This window comes from Aptenodytes patagonicus, chromosome 3, assembly GCF_965638725.1.
Source record: "Aptenodytes patagonicus chromosome 3, bAptPat1.pri.cur, whole genome shotgun sequence".
NCBI lineage: Eukaryota > Metazoa > Chordata > Aves > Sphenisciformes > Spheniscidae > Aptenodytes > Aptenodytes patagonicus.
This window is the reverse complement of record NC_134951.1, coordinates 40,858,236-40,881,177: the sequence shown is the minus strand read 5'-3', so window position 1 is coordinate 40,881,177 and position 22,942 is coordinate 40,858,236. Positions and strand designations below refer to the sequence as shown.

General features: G+C 38.4%; 1 protein-coding gene across 1 annotated transcript in view; it reads left to right on the top strand.

The window, feature by feature from the left end:
* UBE3D (ubiquitin protein ligase E3D) overlaps positions 1–22,942 on the top strand; it is an 85,855-nt gene that overhangs the window by 34,802 nt on the left and 28,111 nt on the right. Inside the window, exon 9 of the mRNA XM_076333141.1 lies at positions 16,036–16,174. Coding sequence (XP_076189256.1) covers positions 16,036–16,174 — 139 coding nt within the window. The remainder of the gene's footprint in view (positions 1–16,035; positions 16,175–22,942) is intronic.

The window sequence follows — 22,942 nt, the reverse complement described above, 5'->3', positions numbered from 1 at the left end:
TTATTTTTAGGAAAGAAAGCTGTGTTCTTGACTGCTGGTTTTATTTATTTATTTAGGATTTAATTGCTTGTTAAATTTGACTTGGTAGCCACACCTGACATTAAAATGTCAGTGTTGTGTCATACCTGCATCGCGTGAGCATCTGTACAAATTTTGCCACAATCGTATCAGTGAAGAGGGAAAATGATGATAAAAATAAACTGTTCCAGAAAAATTACAGTTTCAGTGGGAAAGGGAAAATATGGCATATGTGAATTTCAAACTTTAGTAATTAGGCTTTTGTTTGGCAACGGTTTCGATTGAATAAGTGGAAATAATAAATTTTGCTGTCAGCGAATTCTCAGGATCAACCAATTCAGTGATTTGTGGTGTTCCTTACTTTGCTGCAGGTTCATGTAATTACATCTTGAAATACTGAATTTCCTTCTCTTCTGAAGTCAGTACATCAGAAAAAAAAATAACTTTAAAGCAGGAAGCTGAGAGCTTTTTGTGAACAGTGATTACAGGTTTTATTTGTACAGCAGGGTAACTTCTCCCTTTGGATTCAGGCATAATGTTCTGGAGTGCATGGTATTTGTGAATACTTCTATATGGAATATCAACAGCACTGTGGAAGTGATTTAGTTTTACCCAAAGGTTTAAAAATCAGAGGCCAAAAAACATTTTCATCTTTATATTGTTCTGAAAATCCATTTCAACTTCAGAAATGGCCTCCTGCTTGGTATAATAGGTCTTAAAGAGGGAATTAAGGTTTATGGAGCATATGCAAATCTTCATGTGGCACAGCTGGTAGGAATAACCTGCATGAGAACATCCAGGGAAGTGTTTTATGCTGTGGCCAGGGAACTCAGGGCTTTTGGTACAGGGCAAGAGCAGCGCTGTGCCATCACTGATCATACTGACCATCAACTTTGATTTAATTTAATCTTTTTTTAAAAGTATTTTTTCTTCGCCGCTTGTCTGGTTGGTTATGCTGAGGAAGTAAGTGTTACTATTTGTTACTAGTCTAGGGCCCTGAATGTGCACCTATTTCAATACTGTTAGGACAGGGTATCAAAGACTCCATCCCTCTGGTACTAGGTGCCGGTGTTGAGGCTGCTGGTTGTTCCGACAGCGGTGGTGAGGAGCAGTGGGAGGCAGGCAGCTGGATAGGCCTGGTGGGAAGATACTGGCATCTAACATGAGTACAGTTCATATAATTTGCCTAGAAGTTTCAACAGGCAGCTCTGTCCTAATAAGTCATAGATCAGCTGTGAGCTCTGTGGTTATGGGCCATATTTTCTACAAAGTGCCTAATGCTGTGCTCCCTTGGTTTGTGGTTAGAGCCTTTACTGGGACTGTGGTGTAGCCACTAGTAACATGTTATGGCAACGGGATACCACATTGCTTACTGGGTTTGCTGCCTGCCCATCGGGCATACCACCTCTCAGCTCCTCTCCCTGCACTGCCTAGATGAGGAATTTAGATTGCCTCGCTTAAGCCAACCCTGCTTTTCAGTCACGGTCTTAGGTTGGCTTGGCTGCTGGGGTTACTGTACCAACTGTTCGCCCTGCTTTTGCAGCAGAGCCATCTCAGCCACTTGACAGTCAAGTTCTCAGCTGCTACGGTTTAGAGCATATGGTTGAAGGTAAATTGTTGCCAATTTTGGATTGCTTAAAGACACTGCACTGTGAACTGTGGCAGTTTAGGAAATGAGTGATGAGCAGTTCAGATGTCCAGGCAGGGTCAACAGCTGGGGCCAGTATCTCCGTCTGCTATTTCATCCCTGCTCATCAATCAGGTCACTGAGTACCTAAAACTGAGTGATGCAAATACCTCCCAGCGTGCTCACAGTGCACAGAACCAACAGGTCACACCAGCTTCATAGCATTTAAGCATTGGTTCTGCATGTCTTCTATTTTCAGCTGTAGCTACTGTTTTGTTTTTTTTTTTAAATTAATCATTACTTAATAAACCTATGCTGATTTATCAAAATTGCATCTATAAACCCATTTCTAATGGCTAGACACATGAATTTCAGCAGTCCCTTCCCTAAGGCCACAATAGTCAGCATGAGCTCAGACCGATACGTAGACAATTATTTTTTTCCAAACTCGTAAGGAAGTGTAAAACATTTATGATGTTGCTTTAACAAGGCCCACTGGGATTTGGGCTTATTTAAGACCTTATTAAAGACAAAAAACTTTTCTATGTTTAGCCATGCAGAGCAAAGCTGCTCTTCAGACAGTCCAGTGCACTTTAAAAATTAAGAGAATTTGATAAACATAGAACTGAAGTCATGGAGAGAAGTATGAAGGATCTTTCCTCTGTATCCCTTTACCCCAAAGCCAAATTTACTATTAACCACTAGTATAAAAAGAAGAATGGAGTGACAGCACCTCTTGAATTTTAAGGCCATTTCACTATACTAGGAACCAGCAGTGGAAAACTTTTATCATTGTTAGAAGGGAACTACTTGCGACACTGAAGAAAAAAACAGAAGATTAAAAAGATCTGCCTCATTCTCTAGCAGGAGGATTAATTCTGCTGTACAATTAATCTGATTTCCTAACCTCATTCTTCAGCACCCAAATCTCTATTCTTTCTCTGTGAGGTAATTCTTACTCATGTATACCTCTCTTGGGACCTCAGTTTAGCATCCCCCTACTGCCTTCCCCCAGGAAGCTCTAGGAGGAGAATTAAATGGAAAGTATTTCATGAGATACTTTATGTTCAACTCCCTCTTGTTTTCTTTCAGTAATTAGGAAATTAAAGAGTTTCTAAGGGCTTGGAAATGAAAAATCTGATGTAAAATTAGACCATTGAATTAAATGATAAAAATTGAACCTAATATTTTCAGCAAAAAGATTTTACAAGAGGCCATAGCACGGTTGGCAGAAAGTTTAAAATTTGCACACTTTCAAAGCAACATAGTTGCTTGAGATTTTTTCACTCCTTTTGTAAATCTGAGCAATCTCTGTATCCAGAAATTTTGCACTCTAAACTTAAATGTACTCTTTGTCTCTCTCAAGAAATAAGCCATTCCTCCTTTTGTGAGAGTTATACATTGATAAATGCCTACACTATTTCATTCAGTCCTCCTTTGGGTAAACTTCTGCCATTTCCATTTTCAGTGTTTGCTGTTTTGAATTAAGCTTTGCTTCTGACTTCCTTTTACCAAATCTGTAAGGGTGCTACTCTGCCAGTATTTCAGAGGTAATAGTGTTTCCATTCTGTAGGTCATTCAGAGGCACAACTGAACCATCAGACAAAATGTTGCTGCAGTCTCATGAAACTGAGTTCACTGCTTCTGCAGGCATGTCCAGATCCTATTGTATAGGGTGTTCTATCCTCACACTTAAATTCCGACACACCGCAAGAAAAATTCCTAACGCTGCATATTTGCTGTAATGCCTTAAGGGTATAAGTTACTCTAGTAAAGGTGAATTTTATGTCGCCATTGTCAGAAACCTTATTTGGAACCGCGACTGGGAGAATATACTTCCTCTTCTTTGCAAAGGCCCCGTTCATCAAGGCTTTCCGATAACTAGCTGTTCCGATAAAAAGCTGTTCAGTGAGATTCCTCTGAAAGAATTTACATTCAGTGGCAGTCCATACAGGGCAGTCTGCAAGTAAGTAGGCTGCACAGTCCCAAAAAAGCATTGAAGAAAAAACACAAGCCTGAATGTAGCTGGGGCTGGTATTACCATTTTTACGATCAGTGACACTGAATATTGTATGAAAGGATGCCGATGCATAGATGTTCTAGATTATTGATTAAGCTACAGGTGCTGACCTTTAAGCAGCATATGCATGTATTTTTACACTGTGTAGATACAACAGGAATATGTAATCTCTCCCATGCCCCAGATAATAATTAGGTTTTGTTTCAATAAGTAATGGGAACGTTGTCTTGGAACGTCATTGTGTTCACCTTGCTTAATGTAGAATGATTTAGTCTGGATACAAAATTCTGCTTTTTTGGAAGCAGAATTGGTAAAATAATCTTTAAATCTGATGAAGCCCCAAACCATTATCTTTCATCTCAAATTGTTTTTTTTTTTCCTGCAGCATCTGTATGATTTGAGATTTTGTCAATAATGGGTATTGAAACTGGGCACACATGACACAGTTGCTGCTGCTCTGTAGATATTTTAATCAGATCTACCAATTTGGAAATCATCTGGTAACTGTTTTGGGCAAGTGAACCAGGTATTTTTGGACTGACCAGTAATATCTCGGTGAGCAAAGGAGGACTTCAAACAGATGAAACTGGAAAACAGGTCAATCACGGTTGAAACTAGGAGCTGAAATAAAATAATTATTGAACTTGCATTTGTGATGCTTAGAATAATTATAAGAGGTCGAGAACGGTAAGTATAGTTGCTGTCTTTAAATCTTGGACGTTGTATACTAGTTTCTTTTGAAATAGATATACTAATAAAATTCCTTGCTAAGGTGGTGCAGCTTGGTTCACTGCCCCTATTTTCATTATGAGAAGTTCTACTCCTCTATAAAAGCTAGGTTATCTTTACTGTCTTCAGCTTTAAACTTTTCTTATGCATTTGCTCTTTGAATAATTTGCTCATCTGAGAATTGATTGGGTGAACTGAAGTGAATTAGATGCCATTTCAAATGAGATGGGTCTTCCCTCACCGAGTCCGGGCAGACTGCTGGTGAGGTCTTTGGAACCTTTCGTACTGAACTAGTTCAAAAATTTAACTTTGGTATTTGATGTGCCTTGCCATGATAGATTTGGACTTTTTGATTGCCTGTTAATCAAACTTTCATATTTTACATGGTGTAAAATAATTCTCAGGTACTGTACCGAGGGAAACTTTCTGTTGAGGTACAGGGCCCTTGTATTTGTGATAGGATACTTGACACCATGTGTTTTATGTTCTACAATATAACATCTCATTTTGATGATTTTTAAATTCAGGTTACAGTTTCATGAAGAGTTGTATAAGCACCTCAGGAGAGTAGTGCTATTGATAGCATCTGGGCGTTCAAAACTCAAGACATGTCAATATTGATAAATATGTCTTCTTCCTGAGTCTCCTTCCTATATTTTGATTAGATTTTCCAACCTGTGGGAGGGAAAGGAGGGAGGAAAGAGTTGATAAAATCACTCCTGTATGAGAGTTTGGTGGAAGTGTAGCCCAGGAGAGAGCAGAGACATTTTGTGTTTTCTTTGGGGCTTCTGCCTAGTGTCATGATGCCTGGGAGGGGCTGAGAGACAGCCTGTTGCCTCAGCCTTTGGGTGGGAAGGTAGGCTGCGTACAGGAGATGCTGGCTAGTCTGCGCACAAGTAGGAGGAGGCCCCCTGCATTTACGGTACATCACTAGAGGGTGAGGGTGAAGAGGTAACCAGCAGAGTTGTCCTTTGATAAGATTATCCAAGTTCTTGGGCTTGGTTTGTGAAAAAAATACACTGAGGCAAATATGTTTTATTTCTCTGGGGAAATGAAGTGTGTGTGACAGTCCTTTCTGTCTTGCCTTGCCAGTTACCCCCACCTTCCTTCTTCTGACCCTGACTTTTAAACCCATTGAACAATTTTAGAGATGAATGGTCTGAATGATACTTTTCCCACAATTTCTGTAAAACGGGTGGCTACATAGAGGAGAGCATTCTTGTTAATGCCCCTGATGAGAAAAAGCTATGGCTTGAAAACAACAGTTACAAGAACAGTCTGCTGAGGAAGGCAGCCGGTCCACCAGACGTCACTAGTCCCATGAGCAAGGGGAAGTGCTTCCTTAAAGTTACATGAATCTTTCAAGGGTGAGCCATCTGGAATTACCTTGCATTTACTGTAGGGTAACCATATTGTTGTCAGCAGTTGCCGTGAAGGAGCTCTTACATAGTACTTTGTTTTTCTACAGCACTGTGCACTTCTACCCTTCAGGAAATGAGAGTTGTTAAAGGAGGCTTACTCCCATTTGCCAGGGCCGTGGCCCTTATTTTTCTACATACCTGAAGTGTTGGAAGGTTTAAAAAAAAAAAAAAAAAAGATGTAACCTCAGAATCTGAGTACTCTGTTGATACATGCTGGGAAGGAAGGCTTTTTAGGTCAGTGGTGCTGCTGCTCACACTTGATATTCCATGTAAGTAAGATGACACCAGTCAGGCTTTTAGCACTAGGTCAATAGCATGTTGCTCTGTGTCCTCTGCATCCATCCCAAGCACAGTAGTCTACAGTTATTGCCATACATTAGGGAAACTATGAGCCACCTGTTCTGATTTAGAGTAAGATATATCCAGGAAGGAATCAAGAGGTGCTAAAGGTGAAGAAAAGTATTTTAAGGAGCAGGCAAAGCTATCCGTTCATTCTGAGTTGCAGGCATATCCAAGAAAACTGCAGTCTAGAGTCATAGTAGAACTGTTGCTAGTCTAGATGGTGATGACCATCAGCAGTGCCATCCTCCACTATGGTGAATTATCAGCAGTGATCTGGCTACAGCAATCTGTATCTTTATTGTTTTCAGCAAAATTATTTTAATTCTTTCCACCTGGGATGCAGTAAGACATTCAAAAACTGCCGCTTAAAGCCTTAACACAACCATTAAAGTGAAGAAGCACATTCTAAAGCATTGGCCATGCAGTTTTTACGAGAGTAATTTGCTTCTCCTTTTAGTGGGACTACATTGCTTTGCTGCTGAGAAGTCTGCAATTACATTGTATTTTGGAGCTGCGCCAGCAATTCTGCATAGCGTGGATGTTCAAGAGCAGTCACAGCAGACTTTAGGCAATGCCCAGCAAGACCTAAGCTCCTGTGCTTTTCTTGGTTTTGTAGAAGAACTTCTAAATTAACGTGTCAGTTCTGCTCTTGCACCCAGCTAGGCAAAAATGATGTAGGGAATTTTAAAAAGTAGTTTCAAGGAAATACATTGTGAATCTGTTGAATTCTGTCTGCCATGTTTTCTTCCTATTATGTCTATATATATTTGAGCATCACAAGTCCAGCAGGAGCTGTTTTCTCCATGAGCTTGTATTCCTCAGTCAGATGCTCTAAAGCAGAATATTCTAACTGATGAAAATTTGCTGCAGTTTTCTGCTTTTACAGCTTCAGCTTTTGCCACAAACTCTTGAACTTGCACATGAATGAAGAAATAATTTCTCTCTCCATATGCAGTTATTATTATGGGTTGGCTCTGTGGATATAGCTGCTGCTGCTGTACCTTTATGCACTGTGGTTTTGCTGGTAGAACATAACCTGGGAAGTACCTGGCCGGCTTGGGATTTTATATCCAAGGTCAGTTCCCACAAAATTAAAATTCCTTTTTCTCTTCATTCTGTGATCAGCCTATTTTTGCTTACCTGGTGCTGAAACTAAATAAAGATGATAATGTCTTAGTTATACTCACTGACCATCTGTGCATGGTTTGAGTACTGTCTTGAATGTTAAGTTTAGTACATTTGCAAGTGTTCATGGTTCCACGCATCTAGGTGTCCCATTGACCATAAGTCCGCTTTAGGCATTGTCGCTTGATTTAGCTTTTCATGTATTCCTTTTAGATATTATGAATCTTCAACTTAAGGTTGCAGAATAGATGAACACCTGCTAATCCTTCCCTGTGATGTTTAAGCTTTATTTCAGTGATTCTTGCAGCTGAAATACTGTTTTGTCTTCTGCAGAGACTGTACAGTTGGTGCTGTTTTGCAGTGGAATGAAAATATTTTATGGGTGATAGGGTTTGCAACTTAAAATTAATGCTTTTGAAATTGCATAGCAGCCAGCTGGAAGAGGGAAGGCAATGTAGAAAAACAGTTGGTGAACACCCAAAAATCTTTAGTCTGGAGAAGTATGTTGAGCATTACTTTGAAATTACATTCTCCAAGGCAAAGTTACTCCTGGACAGGATTTAAATCTCAAGATTTATTTCCATGCAAAAAGTTGCGTTATGTGGAGATAGCTTTCTGTGCTTCAGGGGAATAATCTACTTGTAAGCAACCGTGTCTGTCTTGGTACAATATACTAACACAGTTGTTTGGTTTTCTGATTTTTTCCCTTTACCACCTTGAGAAAAAAAGAATTGAATTCTGTGGGCTATACACAGGTTTTATTTGTGCTAATAACATTTTTGAATAACTGTACCAAAACCAATGTAGTTACATTTAAGTTAATACAGGACAGTTAAGTCTAATAAAAATGTTGGTTGGTGTGAAACAAAAGAAAGAGAATTTGGCCTGTACTTTAATACTTCTCTCTCTGACTTCCCTTAAATAGTTTAAGATAATCAAAGCATGTTGAGAAGTAGTAAAATAATTTAAAATACATAAATAAAATGAATGTAGTTGAGATTCATATGCAGTTGTCAAATGCAAACAAAATAATTTAATCCACTCTCTTTTAATATGCCTTGTGCATGAGTTATTTAATCTGTGCTACATATTGGAGTTAGAAATGAGAAAATTGCATGCGGAATATCTGTTTTAAATCACAAAAGCATTCATGGGAGCAAATAGCATAATTTTACTTAAAAGGCCCTTTGAAATATTACAAGAACATTTGATACTTCTTATGTTAGCCCTTCTGAAATACATTATGGCAATGAGCAGATGGTACTCTGGTGAGGTTAAATTTGAATTTTCATTATAAGCCTTTCTTATTAGTATTAACTAACTTGTCCTTTTCAAATGGTGGCACACTGAAAGTTCAAGAAGGACTTACATTTTATAGGATAAGGTATTTAAAACCTGCTGAATTGTTTTTGTAGTGGAGTTCTAGATAACTTCTTTTTGAGCAGACTCCAGAAGTGCATAGTTGCTCCCTTCCGAATATGCATTACCCAGAAAAAAAGACAGAAGGCTGTTAATAATGGTCGTGTGTGTGTATGCAACTATAATATATATATATTTATATTAATTTTTAGGAATATGCATATTTGTATAATAATGTATAATTACCATATAATTATATATATTCTATAGTAAAGTAGATGTACTATATACTCTATATAGGATGTAACTATTATAAGGATTATATATCAGCAGCTTTATTATAAGAATGCTTTACAGGAGAGAGTATTTAAGACTACTTGGAAGTATAGAAGTTCAGTTAAATAAACCTTCATCCTGTCTTTATAGTAATGCACTGAAAAAAATTAGGGTTTAGAACTTAGAGATGGAGCTTCTGTTGTTGGCCACTGTAGTCCATTGCAATAAATCTAAAAAAGCACCTCCTGATGTGGGTCCCTGGATCACCGCTCTCTCTCTTCTTGCTTCCCTTGATATGTTCCTCTTCTCTTGCTCATTTCCTTGCAAGGACACCAGTGGGTTAGATTTCCACTCTTCCTTTTGTTGTCTCTCACAAGAGTTTTAATACCTGTTGGTTTGGGATACCATGCAACTAGTAAAAAACCCAGGGAAGATTTGCTCAAAAACTTCACTTGACACTCCCAACTATTGAGATGAATAATGAACGACATTAGAACAAGACTGCAAATGTTTGTTTTAGGAGGGAAGCAGTGATTCTGTAAAGAAAGGTTTTTTTCCAAAGGAATTTGCTGTAGGCTGTGGAAGCACTGCATTTCTTAGTGTTCCTTATTATTTAAATTTTGGCAAGAGTTTAGTAGCTAATGAGCATGCATTGATTTTTACGTCATTTTTAGATCACTGCTAGGATAATTAAAAGTATAAATAACTTAGCCTCCCGGTATATTAAGTATATAGACACACCATCAACCATAATTTAGAAATTTTTTTTAGATTAAATCATTTTTACAAATAGTTATTTAATTTAGCACGTTTGTCCTTTGGTTCAATAAAGTCATCTGTCATTTATATCAGAGCTGTAGCTCAGGGAAAGGGCAGCTTCAACAACATTCAGTGAACTCTGAGGGGCAGGGCGGAGCCTCTGTCAGCTTTTATATTGGATTCTTCAGCATGGCCTTGATTCAGCAAAACACTGAAGCCATAGCTAACATAGTAATCTCCTTCAAGGGTTTCACAGCATTTGGAGTCCTAAATGCAGAGCGCATTTACTTGGATCGTAACTAATCAAGTCAAATTAATCCAGTGCCTTGGTAGCAACACTGAGTAGTGCCCTGAGTGAGAGCTTTTTCATTTTCCAGTTTTGATCTCTGTAGACTACCCTAGGTTAATGTATTTATAGAATTAGCCTGGTAAATCAGAGGTGGTGATGGGGTTCTCTGGAAAGGAAAAAAGGGCTTACCTGTTCCTCTTCAAAAGCAGACTTATTTTGTCTGTTGCCGAGACAGTTGCATTTTGATGTGACTCTCATGCACGATGGAGGGTGATTACTACTGAGAAAAGGCCTTGGCACTGATGGAAGAGGCTTCTTTTGAAAGAAATGCAATCTAGTGAGAAGTCTGGTCCAGTTTTTCAAAATCTTGTGAGAATCCTTATAATTTTTTACTGTTTTGAAATACAAAGATTTCTCTTGCTTCACTGACATGCCGTGAATATTGTGGTTTTTGTGAAGACTTAGGACATTATGGGTGGGTTCCACGACCTGATGGATGACTGTGTTTGTGTGCTAGTACTTATATCAAGGAATTATGAAATAAATGTATTTCATGATTTCGGTGTCTTAAACCTTGCTTTTAAGGACACAATTTTCAAATGTTACTCTGACTTATGTAGGCATTTTAGGAATTCATTGGGATCAATTCCATAATGAGCAATGGAGAAATACCATTCTCTGATGCATGGTGAATCAAATGTGCTTATCTGAAAACATTGTGATCAATTACTTCTGCTGGAGAAGTAATTGTCTTTCTTATCTTTAGTCTTATCTGAGTAGTTGTTTTCAAGTTTTGCTCATCTCTGCTTTCAGAATTAATTGGTTGCATTTCAGATAACATTTGCTGATTATTTTTTTTTTTTTTAAGAAATCCAGGTTTCCCTGGATTTCCCATTATTATCAGCTAAACAGCTTTGAAAATACCACTTCATTTTTTAAAACATCTTTCACATATTACTATAGGAATTTTACTTTCCTAGCTGTATTTCTTTGACTGGTTATGGGAACATGACAATCATATGCTCTAAATTTCTCCTTCAAACAACCCGTTCCTTAGAGAAAGCATTGAAAAGGACAAGGAGGAAGATAGTCTCAGCCTTTCATCTTTCTTTTTTACTTGTTTTGAATGCTCCATTCTGACAGTTTAGCACATAGCACATAGTTATTTCGTATCAGCATCTAGCACAGTAGCCAAGTATCTTCCCCCTTGAGTAGAATTTTACTCTGTTCACTTTCTGTACTACTTTAGATCAGTTCTGAAATGTATGCCAGAAATATATTAAACAGTTTGATGAGCATTCATCATAGGTGGTTCTGTCTTTCTCAAAATGAAAGTTATGTGAAAGTTTTAATTATATCTTTTAATATTATGTCTGTTTATTGTGTTTTCATGCATGAGACTAATGTATATGTTGTAGATAGGGTGAGTTTGATGTGTCATTTTAATCTGCAGAGGCTGCATCTCAAATTTGGTTAACACTGGGAAGAGCTCTGACTCTTGTTCTTACTGGGAATCAGTTCCATTATCACCAACCTGCCCCAAAACTTAAGAGGTTTTCTTTTCCAGTTGTCCTGAACCCACAAAATTGAGTGCACTTAAGTAAAAGTACCAAGTCTCTCAATTTGGCTCACTCATTAGGGAGTATGGTAGGCTGTGAAGAACATGTTTACTTTGCTTATAGTAGTTGGTTTTGCTAGATAGAAATGTCATATTATTGAGTTTATGCTAATATTGTCCCAGGTAAACATCACTTGATTATACGGTATATCTGTTGCTGAGCTCCAACAGCAGCTTTTCTCTGTAGAGTAACTAATGTGGATTTCTCCTCACTACTCAGACACTGATTTTCAGGAAAACATGAAACTTCTCCAAATCTAATGTATTTGAGATCTTTCTTAAGAAGATTTGGTTGAAACAGGCTAAGAGGTTTAAAAGTTCTGGGGAAGGGGGGAATAAAGAAAAGGGAGAAAATGGGAAGGACACAGTGACAGACAGGATGCTTAGAATGATTTGGGTTTTCCTGTTGGTGAGATTGCTGGCAGGCAAAACCAGATGATGATGAGTTACAAAGGTGAATTCAACATCCTGTGAAAAAATTCACTCTGACATGTCCTTTTCTTAACTCAGAGCATGCTCCTAGTTTGGGCCATTTTACTGAGTATGTTTTACTACATCTTATTGTTTTAAAGCCTGGTTTCTAAAGCTGACTCGCATCTCCCTCAAACACTGTCAAGGTCAATATGTGGTGGTGAGATTTTTACCTGTTGTAAACTCAGTCCAAAGTAGATGCAGTCTTGCGCCCTGCGATGACTTAGGGAATCTGTGTAGAATTTATGAATTTTATTTGATACTGAGGGTCATAATTTTGTTCTGTCAGGCTGGGAAGTCCAGAATCTCAAGGCTTCTTTGCAATGTAGAGAAGTTGAATGTTTGCAGAAGGAAGAACATAAAATAGCATTATTTCTCTTGTTAACCTCACCTGCCTCCAGCTAATCTGTTTTACCTCCCCCTTATTCCTTTCAGCCAGCATAGCAAACTGTGCAGTGCTCTCTGGGAATTATGCTGGCTCTTGCCTTTACTCATAAAAGGAGCAGGCTTGGCCCAGCCTGCTTGCTCTCAAGGGAAGCTTAGAAGCAAGAATTCATTGCTGAGTAAAGGTATTAGGGAGCAGGGGAAGAAAGCATACGCATGCAAAGTCCTGTCTACATCCAAAGTTACCATGCGCATATCTGAGTCCTCCTGGTTTCTTTCCTGTCTTCTTCCTCAGCCCTCCCAAAAACTCCTTCTGACAATTTGCCCTATCAATGCCAGATTGAATTATTCTTTTTTTTAAGATCAGGAGAGCAAAACACAGTTTTGTCTACATGGCTGAGGAACTCTCAGCCAGCTCAGACTGTTGACATTTGGGATTGGTCTGGGAAGAAGCACTGAGCTGATGGGCTGAGTTGTCCTCCATGGGTGCTCACTCTCCTGAGGAGCACTGTCAGCCAATCTGCCTCCTTCAGTGAACAGAAAGCAAACGGTCTCCTTTCCTGTACTGGAAGTGAGACAACTCTCCTTATACAGAAAGGTTCTGTGAAATTAAGGTGAAAAAACACAGGGGTTTTTCGTGTTTTGTTTTGTTTTTGTTTTAAGCATAGATGTTTTTCTCCGTCCTCTACAATGAAGATTATGGAAAAATACTCCCAAGAGTAATAGGGGTAAAGAAGAACAAAGAGACATGACCTAATAAAGCAGTGACTTCCCACAACCACTTGTGTTAAATGCTGCAAAAGGACAAGTGGTAAAGACTAATTCCTAACATGAGTGTTCCTGGAGCAGTAAGTGCTAGGACACACATGGTTTGTTTGTAATAAGAGAAAACATTGGAATTGTTTCAGGAAATACTAATAACTGAGCCATTAATAAAAAAGAATTGCAATATAATTAGGCTAGATGTCCTTATGCAAACAGTCTTTCCCCCAGATAAACCAACAGCCACAAAACAAAAGCCCTAGTGCAGTGTCAGGGCTCTAAGAGCTGGACTTTAAAATGAGGAGGCAGCTCCAAAAAATCCCCAAGTCAAAACACAAGAATAGAATCAGAGTACTGAAGTAAGTTGTGATGTTTTGAATATTGCTTGGAGTTCTGAAAAGTTTCCTTGCAGAGAGGGTGTTGATCTGTGGAGACACCTCCCCAGGACCCAGAACCTTAGCATATCACCTGCAGTCTCCAGACTCTCTAGCTGTGTTTGAAGGTGCCTGCACAGTGCTTTGTTTAGACTTGCTGATTTCTGAAAAATTGAAAGCCCCAATTTTGCTAGCTTCGCCTAAATTTGCCTGTATCACCAGACAAGATGGTAAAAAATGTCGAACAAAGACCTAGTGAGGAACATATACAGGTAAGTTTCTAATTATGTCTGGAAACGAAGTTACCAAATGATAATGAAATATGAAACTCAATTCTGGATTACAGTTAACAAGACTCCTTGGTTGCTGGCTGCTCAGTGCTCATCATCTAGAGCTAGGTGTTCCTCCTGGAGCATTTACAGAATCTCTGGACCAGTCAGGGCTGCCTCTCCTGGGCTTGGCCACTCACATAGTCTTTTAAAAGAATCCTGCTTCCTTTCAATATAGACAACGTATCTGGGGCTTAACTGGAGGCTTGTACCTTTCAATAGTGAAAATACTCCAGGGTGTCTTCTGAGCTGCTCACCTTCCTGTCCGAGCAGACAGGTTTTTTTGTGTTAGCTTTAAACAGCTTTTCCAGATCTGTCTGGTGCAGTCTAAGTGTCCAATGACATACTACCTATAATGAAGGCTGTTAATGGGCAGCAGGTTTTGGCCTCTGTTCTTTGGTATGGTCTCAGCCACATGTGAAGACCTTAAGTGATGCACTGCCATTAGGAGTGCCAGAGGGTGCCTAGCCCAGCCAGCCTTCTTCCTTCTCCTTACCGTGTACAGTTTAGAGGTCCTTATGTCAAAGTGACCCACTCGCTTTGGTGAGGGTTGAGAAAAGACATGATACACTTGGTAATTTAGAAGTTATATAGTTCTCTGTGTCTTTTATTTTGGATTTAAAAAAAAAAAAAGTGAGAGAAAGCACTCCTGTTTTTTTTAAGGCAATGGAAGCCCCTCTCACCTTGTGTGCGTTATGGGTCTTGCTTCTGCATATGGAAGCAAAAGTGGGTTCTTACATACTCATAGATAAATGAGGAGGAAGGAGAAAATGTAAAGGTTAGGAAAGAAAAAAACAGTTAAAATTGAAGAGGCTAGTTTAAGACAATTGGAAGTAAGAAAGTGAAAATACACCCACTCTTTGAAGAAAGATGTGTAAATTATGCTAAGTAGAACATCTTCTAGAAGAGCTAAGAGGGTGACAGGTAGAGTTAACAATGGAAATATATGTACAAAAAGTGCATATGCAAGCTTATACCTAAGAAGCAGGACTTTACAGAGAATCGGTGCGTTTGGGAGACTTGAGGGAATGAGAATCATCCAGAAGGACACAGATACTGTAAAGAGAGTATTTGCTCAGTTTTCACCATGGTAATGTTGGGGTGATGCCTACTTTTTTGCAGCTGTTTCTAGATAGGACATTAAAACAAGCTGCTATGTTCACGAGCAGTGGTTCAGTCACAGTAATACATTTCCAGAAGAGCTGGAGGAATTTAAAAGTGAAAGCTGATGCTAAAACTATTTATTGAAATCATGAAGTCTTGGATGTGGAAGGGTAGCAAGCATTGTCTTCCAAAGTGATGCTCTCAGATCTGCTGAGAATAATTGGCATCCGTCTTGCTCTGGAATATCTGATACTAGCTGCTCAGATAAAATTATTAAACTAACTGGATCACTGATCAGTGTGACAATTTTTGCATTAAGGAAGAAACAAGCCTGAACAATAGGAAGTGGAACGTTCTTGTGTTTTGAGTTAATCTTGTTGAACTAATCTTGTTCTTCAGCATGTGGTAGCGGGAACAGTTTATAGAAATGTGCTTTCAGAATGTTGTTTTTATGACTAGCTCTAGAAATCTTAATTCTTTTAATACATCCAAAGCAGAAAGCTGTATAAAATGAAATGGGATTGAGTTTTTGTTTGGTATAGACTGTTAGTAAGGTTCCAGCAAGAGCATCATAAACATCAATTTTGAAAATCATGCCTGACCTCCTGTCTTTCCAGAAGTGAAAGGACATTTTTCTTACTAGAAACAAAATAAAAAGTGGAGTCATTATGTTCTGTGTAGAGTACTTTATATGTAAAAACACTATATGATGGGAAATTGCCAGTGGCAGATGAGATTTGGTTCAGAAATACTCAAACTTTGAATTAGAAACATGAGCAGATTGCTCTAATGTATGCATGGTTTTCCTTTCACGTTATGTATCTTCTTGTAAGACTGGTGGTATGGATAAGGTACTCTAAATGCACCTTGTATTTCTGGTAAAACACACTTATCTGTGACTTTTACAGGGAAAACGTGAAGAGAATCTTTTATCACAATACTATGACACATTCTAATATTTATTTGAAACTTGGGTTTTAGATATATTTTAAGACAATTAAAAAGTTCATTTTTTTTTAACTTCATAGCCTTGCTGATGCATGGGAAAATGATATGGGAGTTCATCCTTTAAAGTTTCCATCAGAAACATGTTTGGAATTACTGCTGATACTGGGTTTGAGTACCACCTCTCTGCCACCTTCACTTCGATGCATGAACTCTTTTCAGGTAAGGAACAGCTGCTATTTTGGTATAAAGGTGTTATTTCTAGGAAAAAGAGAGATCCCTGGGGCCCGTAAACCCTTTCAGAGTAAAGGTTTATCTTCTGTAGTTGCATGACTTTCCATTATATTAAATATAGCAATGGAGAACTTCTTGTAGTGCTCAGTTTCTTTCAATTGTATTAAATGTAGACCAAGGCAGGAAATGTCATTGGATTTTTAAACAGTGAATCACTGTTTAAATTAAATTAGATGTTTAAAGAAATTTCATCAAACTTAGGCTGGAGTAGCTAGAATCATTATATAAAATTTTCTTGGCTTCAGAAAAAAAAAAAAATCCTCAGCTAAAAATAAAGATTTCCAGTGGTGAAAACCTATAAAATTAGGAGTGAAGCATTCACTGTTTTGTCCAGTGTTCTTCTGTATGTTGCTGCTGAAGTTCTCAGCCATCACAGAAATTTTCCTAAGAAAACATTGTTGCAGGTATGTTAAATTGTGATTTGTATTTATCAAGTGTCTGAAGACGTACAATTTTTACAAATGAAATACACAGACATCTCAATTCATGATGATACGGTATATCAACTCAGCCTTTTATGCTTCTGTCTTCCCTTGTAGTACATAGTCCATCAGTTGTGTATTGATGCAAATCTAAAGTAACCAGCTGTTGAGCAGTAAGCATACCTGAATCTGTGTTTGTTTTGACAGCTATAAAAGAATCAACATCTTAGCGGGACTGAGTGTCCTAAACGGTTTATAGCATGAAATCTGGTTGCTTCTATTTGTCCATACTCCCAGTTTGTAGTTAAGGCACATTTAATTAGTGTTCCTGAGTTATGTTTACTGAAAGATTACCTTATTGTAGAATTTTGGAGCCAGAAAGAACATGGTCATAAACCAAAATCAAGTAATTTATTTTAATAGAGTTACACTGATGTACAACTGCTGAAAACACATCTAGATGTTAGGAAATAAGTATGCACCTGCATTGTCTGCTCCCTTTGTATCTTGTGAGCTTGGAAACAGGGGATCTGTTTATGGGGAACTCTCGGGTACGGCAGCAGCCATTGATGATTTCAACATGATATTTTAATACCCAAGGTCAGAATTGTTATTAGGTTGTACATTCAGAGGCCATAAAATTGAAGAATCTCCTGGATGCTGGCAGAGTGAGATCGTAAAAATTACAAGCTTCAAGGATTGACCAGTACTAGTTATCCATGCAGTTGAATAGTCCATGTTTCCTATTAAGAAGTGAACATTTTGGTGGTCTAATCCAAAATAATGTATTCCTTGTCCATTACATTGCCAGTAATCTGTGGTAAAGTCTTCTCTGCTTTACCCGTGATAGGTTAAATAGGAGTCTCTTCTTCTATGCTGAGGCTGTATGTCCTGTCTTGTTTCTGTGCGTACTCAGTCCCAGGTTGCGCACTTAGGATTTCCTTTGATTTGTATATCTGGGTAGAGATAGGAAGTGACAAGTGACTGTCAACTGGTACAGATATGAATCAGTAAACTCGGGAAGGATTTTTACCTCAGAGTACACAAAACACCAGACTTTTCTTTTTTCCTTGTCAGACTCTCCATGATTACGCTTGATTGCTCTCGGTCATTTTAGCTTCGTGAGGCTGTCTCTGGTAATGAACCGTCACCCTAGAGGCCCGCCATGAGCGGCCTGGAAGCAAGTCAGGGGTATGGTTATGTCAGCCGTGGGGCGCAAAGGTCCCATGCATCCCCTGGAGACCCCCTGACTGCGGCCTTTCAAACTCAAAGTTCGGTGGAACCACTGAAAGCAAACGTTGCAGTGCTTTGCTGAACTTAAGTACTGTGGGGGACGGCGTCTTCCAGCACTGGCCTGCGCAGATCTTAGTTTGCCCACCTGTGTGCCAAAGTAGGTGATGTGACAATGTCCGTTCTTGGTTGTGAATGTGATTTCAGGCTGAAGATACTACATTTTGACCTGATTCCCAGTGTCTGTGCTCTCACAGCAACAAGAAAGGCAAAAATTCATAGTTTTCAAAAATCCCAAGTTCTGAAACCTGCTCTGATAAGATAATGTTATATTTTGCCAAGTGGGAGGAAAGGAAAATGGCTGTTTTAATAAACTTCTGGCTCCAAATTTCACTCTCCTTGCCAGACAGTCAATATCACCAAGTGTTTGTCCTGAAGGGCAAACACCGTCCAGGAAAATATTGTTTTATTTATTTTTGTCCTTGCGAACTTTGTTTGGATCTCAGTTTGGGAATCCATGAAGCAGAAACAAAGTTTGCCCAAGCTTTTCACTGATGCTTTACAATGGGCTGTCAGCCTTATCAGTTTTTTTTTTCTGCCTTGCTTCTTTGTACTCATGTTCACTTTCTCTACAGCAAATATTAGAATTATGTGTCCTAGTTTTTCTGTATTTTTCTTGGAAAAAGTTGGCAAGATCTGCAAAGAGCTTGAATAATGATATTAAATTGTGCTATTGCCTGAGCATAAGATCCTTCTGCATTCAAAATACTGAGGACTGTGCGTCAAACAGAATAATAAAAGGGAACTAATTAAAAACTGATACTTAATGTGTCTTAATGGAGCAATGGCAAAATGACAAAAACTAGTTTTGTTTTCTTTTGTGGTAGACCTGCAGTGGTCTAGGAAAAACTGAAATTAATTCTATATTACAATAATCCTTGTATTTGAACTGAAAACAATCACAGAGTTTCCTGTTATCCACATGTGGCAGTCTTGTTCTTCAGGAGGCCAGGCTCTCACAGCTTAACGCTGGCATCTGATTGCTGGGGGAGTTAGAAGGGGAAACGACTCCAGAAAATGCCAGAATTTTCTCCCTTCATAAGTGTTCCCACTGTTGGACTAGTGGTGTGGTGCTAAATGGACCACTAGTTTCCACTGGTGCATTTTTTATGTTCTGATACAGTATTTCAAAAATGCATCTAACAGGCAGCTGTATATGTAGTGATCTAAAAGTTACAGTTTAACTCCTGAGATCATATCAGTATAGCTTTAAAACATCCAATTGTTTGTAATTAGGTAGACAAAAATGATCTCAGCCATACCTCTGTGTTGTTTGAGACTGTATTTACCCTCTCTCTCTATTATATTACAACATTACAGTGTTTGCAAGCCAAAATTTTAGTTGGTATACATATGCATTGGATGATGTTTAGGTTGTAAAAAGCACACGAAGGAAATAAGCTTAGTTGCTAATCATCTCTGTAATAAACTCTGTTCTGCTTTGTGCTCTAGAAGTGCTCTCTGGGACTAGCTTAGCAGACTCCATATCTGTGCTGAGACATAAATTACATTTTAGTTTCCAACAGTGTGCTACTGCTTAGTAACATAATATTTGAAAGCACTTTTCAATTCCATTTTGACCCTGTGAAGATCTTTCAGTGTGATTTACGTTGCTGGAGCAGCCTGGAGGAGAGGAGCAGCAGCAGACTATGTTACATAGCTCTCTGCTGAGTTTAAGGGGATCGGTGCTCACTGCAGCCAGCTTTTAAGCTTCCCAGGCTGTTGATCCTAGGTGCTAGATTGTCTTTGGCTCATCTCTCATTTTACCTGTGCGGTTACACTGACATTATTCTGGTGGACTGTAGAGAGTTAAGTCTTAGTAAGCCTGAGCCTGGAAGCTCTTGAGGGACCAAAGTGGGCAGACAAATTCTTGCTGGTTGATGTCTGCCTCCAGGTTTACTGGAGAACATGGATTTGCAGCCCTGAGTTTCACCTTCCCAGGCTTGTAATCCCTCACCCGTACTAAGGATGTCTCGGATCAAGGGAATAGGATTGACTGAGGCACTTGATATTTATCCTGAAACAATGCAGAAAGCAGTAAGAAGGGCGAGAGGAGTTGGCTACTAGGAAAGATTAAAAAATGTCTTAGCTTGCTTTTGCTCTGAGCATTGTTTTGCTGTTCTCTGTTCAGCTCTGTTACACTGTACAGAAAGCTGTGTTACCTTATTACACTCTTGATCTATTTGGCTCTCCACCTACCTGAGCTGTCAGCTTTAGGAACGGTTGGGCTTGACTTTGTGTATTATTCTTAATACTTGCAAGCACTTGTAGCTAGCACCCACCTGACTTACCGTGTACTTTATCACTGAACTGTTCTGCTGCTACTTCTCAGCGTGGTCTGGGAGGATGTGTTGGTACTTTAGAGCCTATGACACAGAACAGTTAACACAGGGAGATGCTTTAAAGTGACAAGTAATCTCTGCTGTGTTTTGCTAACCTTATCTCGTCTTTCTCTGAATTCAAGCACAGTGAACAGAAAATGTCCTGGATATTGAATTCTTATGATGATATATGGGTCTCTCACTGCTGTTATTGTGGTAAAGCAGGCGTTTTACTTCCCGTATCAAGGCACTATTCATAAGGCCACAGGCTGCAACAAGAGTTCTCAGAGTTAAATAGATCATGGTTTTATTTTTACTTTTACAGTTGCATGAAATTGAAAGAAGATTGTGATTAAGAACTGCCAAGCAGTTTCAAAATTTTATTTGAAATAGCCCTTGATATTCTTTGGTGCTGCACCCAATGCCACTGGTAGCTTATCAGCACACTGTCCACTTTGGTTAAGAGAAGTAGAGCCAGTGTTTAATCAAAAACAAAAAGTGTTCATTCTGTTGTTGCAATAAGCATTCCTAGAGGTGTTTCTGAAGGAAAAACTCATTTGCAGTTACTTTGCTTCCAACAAAAGGAGGGGAAAAAAGTTTCTCATAGAGCAGCCTATCAAGTTCTCTGTCATTTAGTGTCTTTTAATCAAGTGCAGAAAACTTCCTAAAAGCGACAGGTTTAGAGATATGAGGTAGCAAGTTGCTCAGAAAACATAAGAATGAATAAATACAGTATTCATTATAGTTTAATGGCCCTAGTATATGAGTATCAAAAGTACTCAAAAGACTCATGGAAGGCAAAATACAAAATTACTGCTGTCCCTCAAGTCTACACATGGTCTGAACTAAAGTGTGCCTTGATAGTCAGTGTTTTTTAATATTGATACTTCTATTTTGTGTGTGTGTATAAAGCACTTTCAAACTTGTTTATCTCAAAAAGAAGTTAGCTGAAGATAGAGGACACTTGCAGATGCACCTGTGTTTTCTGACAACCCTTTTTGAAGCAAACAGCTGAGTAAAATTTAGAAAAATCTGCACAGCTCAGCTCCTCCTTTTGTTCCCTTCTGGGCATTTGGAGCTGGAGAAGTTGCACAGTTTCTTTTAAGTTGGACTCCCCTCCTTTGGGAGCACTGCCAAATAGCAGGAAAGACAGGACAAGGAGCTACTCTGGTTCAAAATCATTTGGGAAATAGTGATATAAGAAATGAAAACATCAAGAGGGAAGGAATGGCTTTAAAAATATTGTGTCTTTTATTAAACTATGCCAGAAAGGAAAAATAAGTAAGTCCATTTATGCAGTAAAATAGCGTATTGTCTTTTTAAACATTTTTTAAAATTTGTATTACTTGCTTACTGAGGATCTTCCACAAAATGAATTATAGATTTGAATATGTATATTCTGTCATGTTTTGCAGACAACAGATGAGTTCCTAAATACTGTAGGATTTTTTTTGACAATTAGGGTTTTTTTAATATTTCTCTGAAGCTTGTAGACTGCTTAGGTCTCTGAAACTTCTGAATGGACATTGTCAGTAATATGGAGGAACCACTGCAAATACATTGCAGTCTCTGTTGAAATACAGTCATTTTTGTTTCCCTTAACTGACCGTTTTTACAAAATGTAAACTACAGTGAGGAAACCAAGTGTAGTTAGTGTCAGCCTCTTTTGGCTACTCCCATTTCCCTTAAACTAAAGGTGTTTTGATTTTTGCAGTTTAGGAGAAAAGTGCCTGCTATGTGCTTTTTCTAGTTTTGACTAACTCGGATAGGTTGCCAGGATTACATAGGATGGATTCATTTTCTGTTTTATTGTGATGATTATGTGGAAGTTTTTAAGTTTGATTTCAAACAATTTATTTTAAATAGCAAATAAGTACCCAAGCCTTATGTAGTCCTTGGAAAGCAGATGTATTTTTTTAAAATATGCATACAAATATTTCATTGACTTTAAAATAGAAGAAGTTATAACGTGTGTATATTTGGAGTTTTTGTTTGTGTGTGTCTGCATTTACTAAAAGCCGTAATAAATCTGTTGAAACACTGCAGAATAATTAGGAAAGAAGTTCTAAAATGATATTGAGCAAATGCTGACAAGAGCAAGCAATATTAAGAGAGTTAGTGTTTCAAAGACAAATCTGAATACTTCTTTGCAGGATGATAGAGATTTCTAGGTTCAATTAAGAGGTTATTGTCTTGTTTTTCTTGTCAGCTACAGAATTATGCTTCATTAAGTTGATTTTTATTATGCCACTCAGGTTATCTTACTCAGTGTTCACTGTAAGCTATCTTTTAAACATATCGCTAGAGTGTTCAGTTGTATTTCTTGAACATTGAGACTATCCACTTCTTTTAATGTTAGCTCTCAGGACTTCAAGCTGAAATGGAAGAATTTTTTTCTTGAACTATAATTAATATTTTGAAGTCTTTGTTGAACCCGTACCAAAACTGTTTCATACTACTGATTCTGCATAAAGTTTATTAAAACATAATGTCTCCTAGCTGAGAACTGTTCGGCTCTGCATATGCAGGAGCATATTGAGCAATGTCCTGTACCTCCTTATGTGTCCCATATATGACTCATCCACATCTGCAGCACAGGCTCTCATTTCTAGGCTATGGTTTTGTGATATCTGGTGCTGCTTTGGAGATGCTGATGGGAAGGT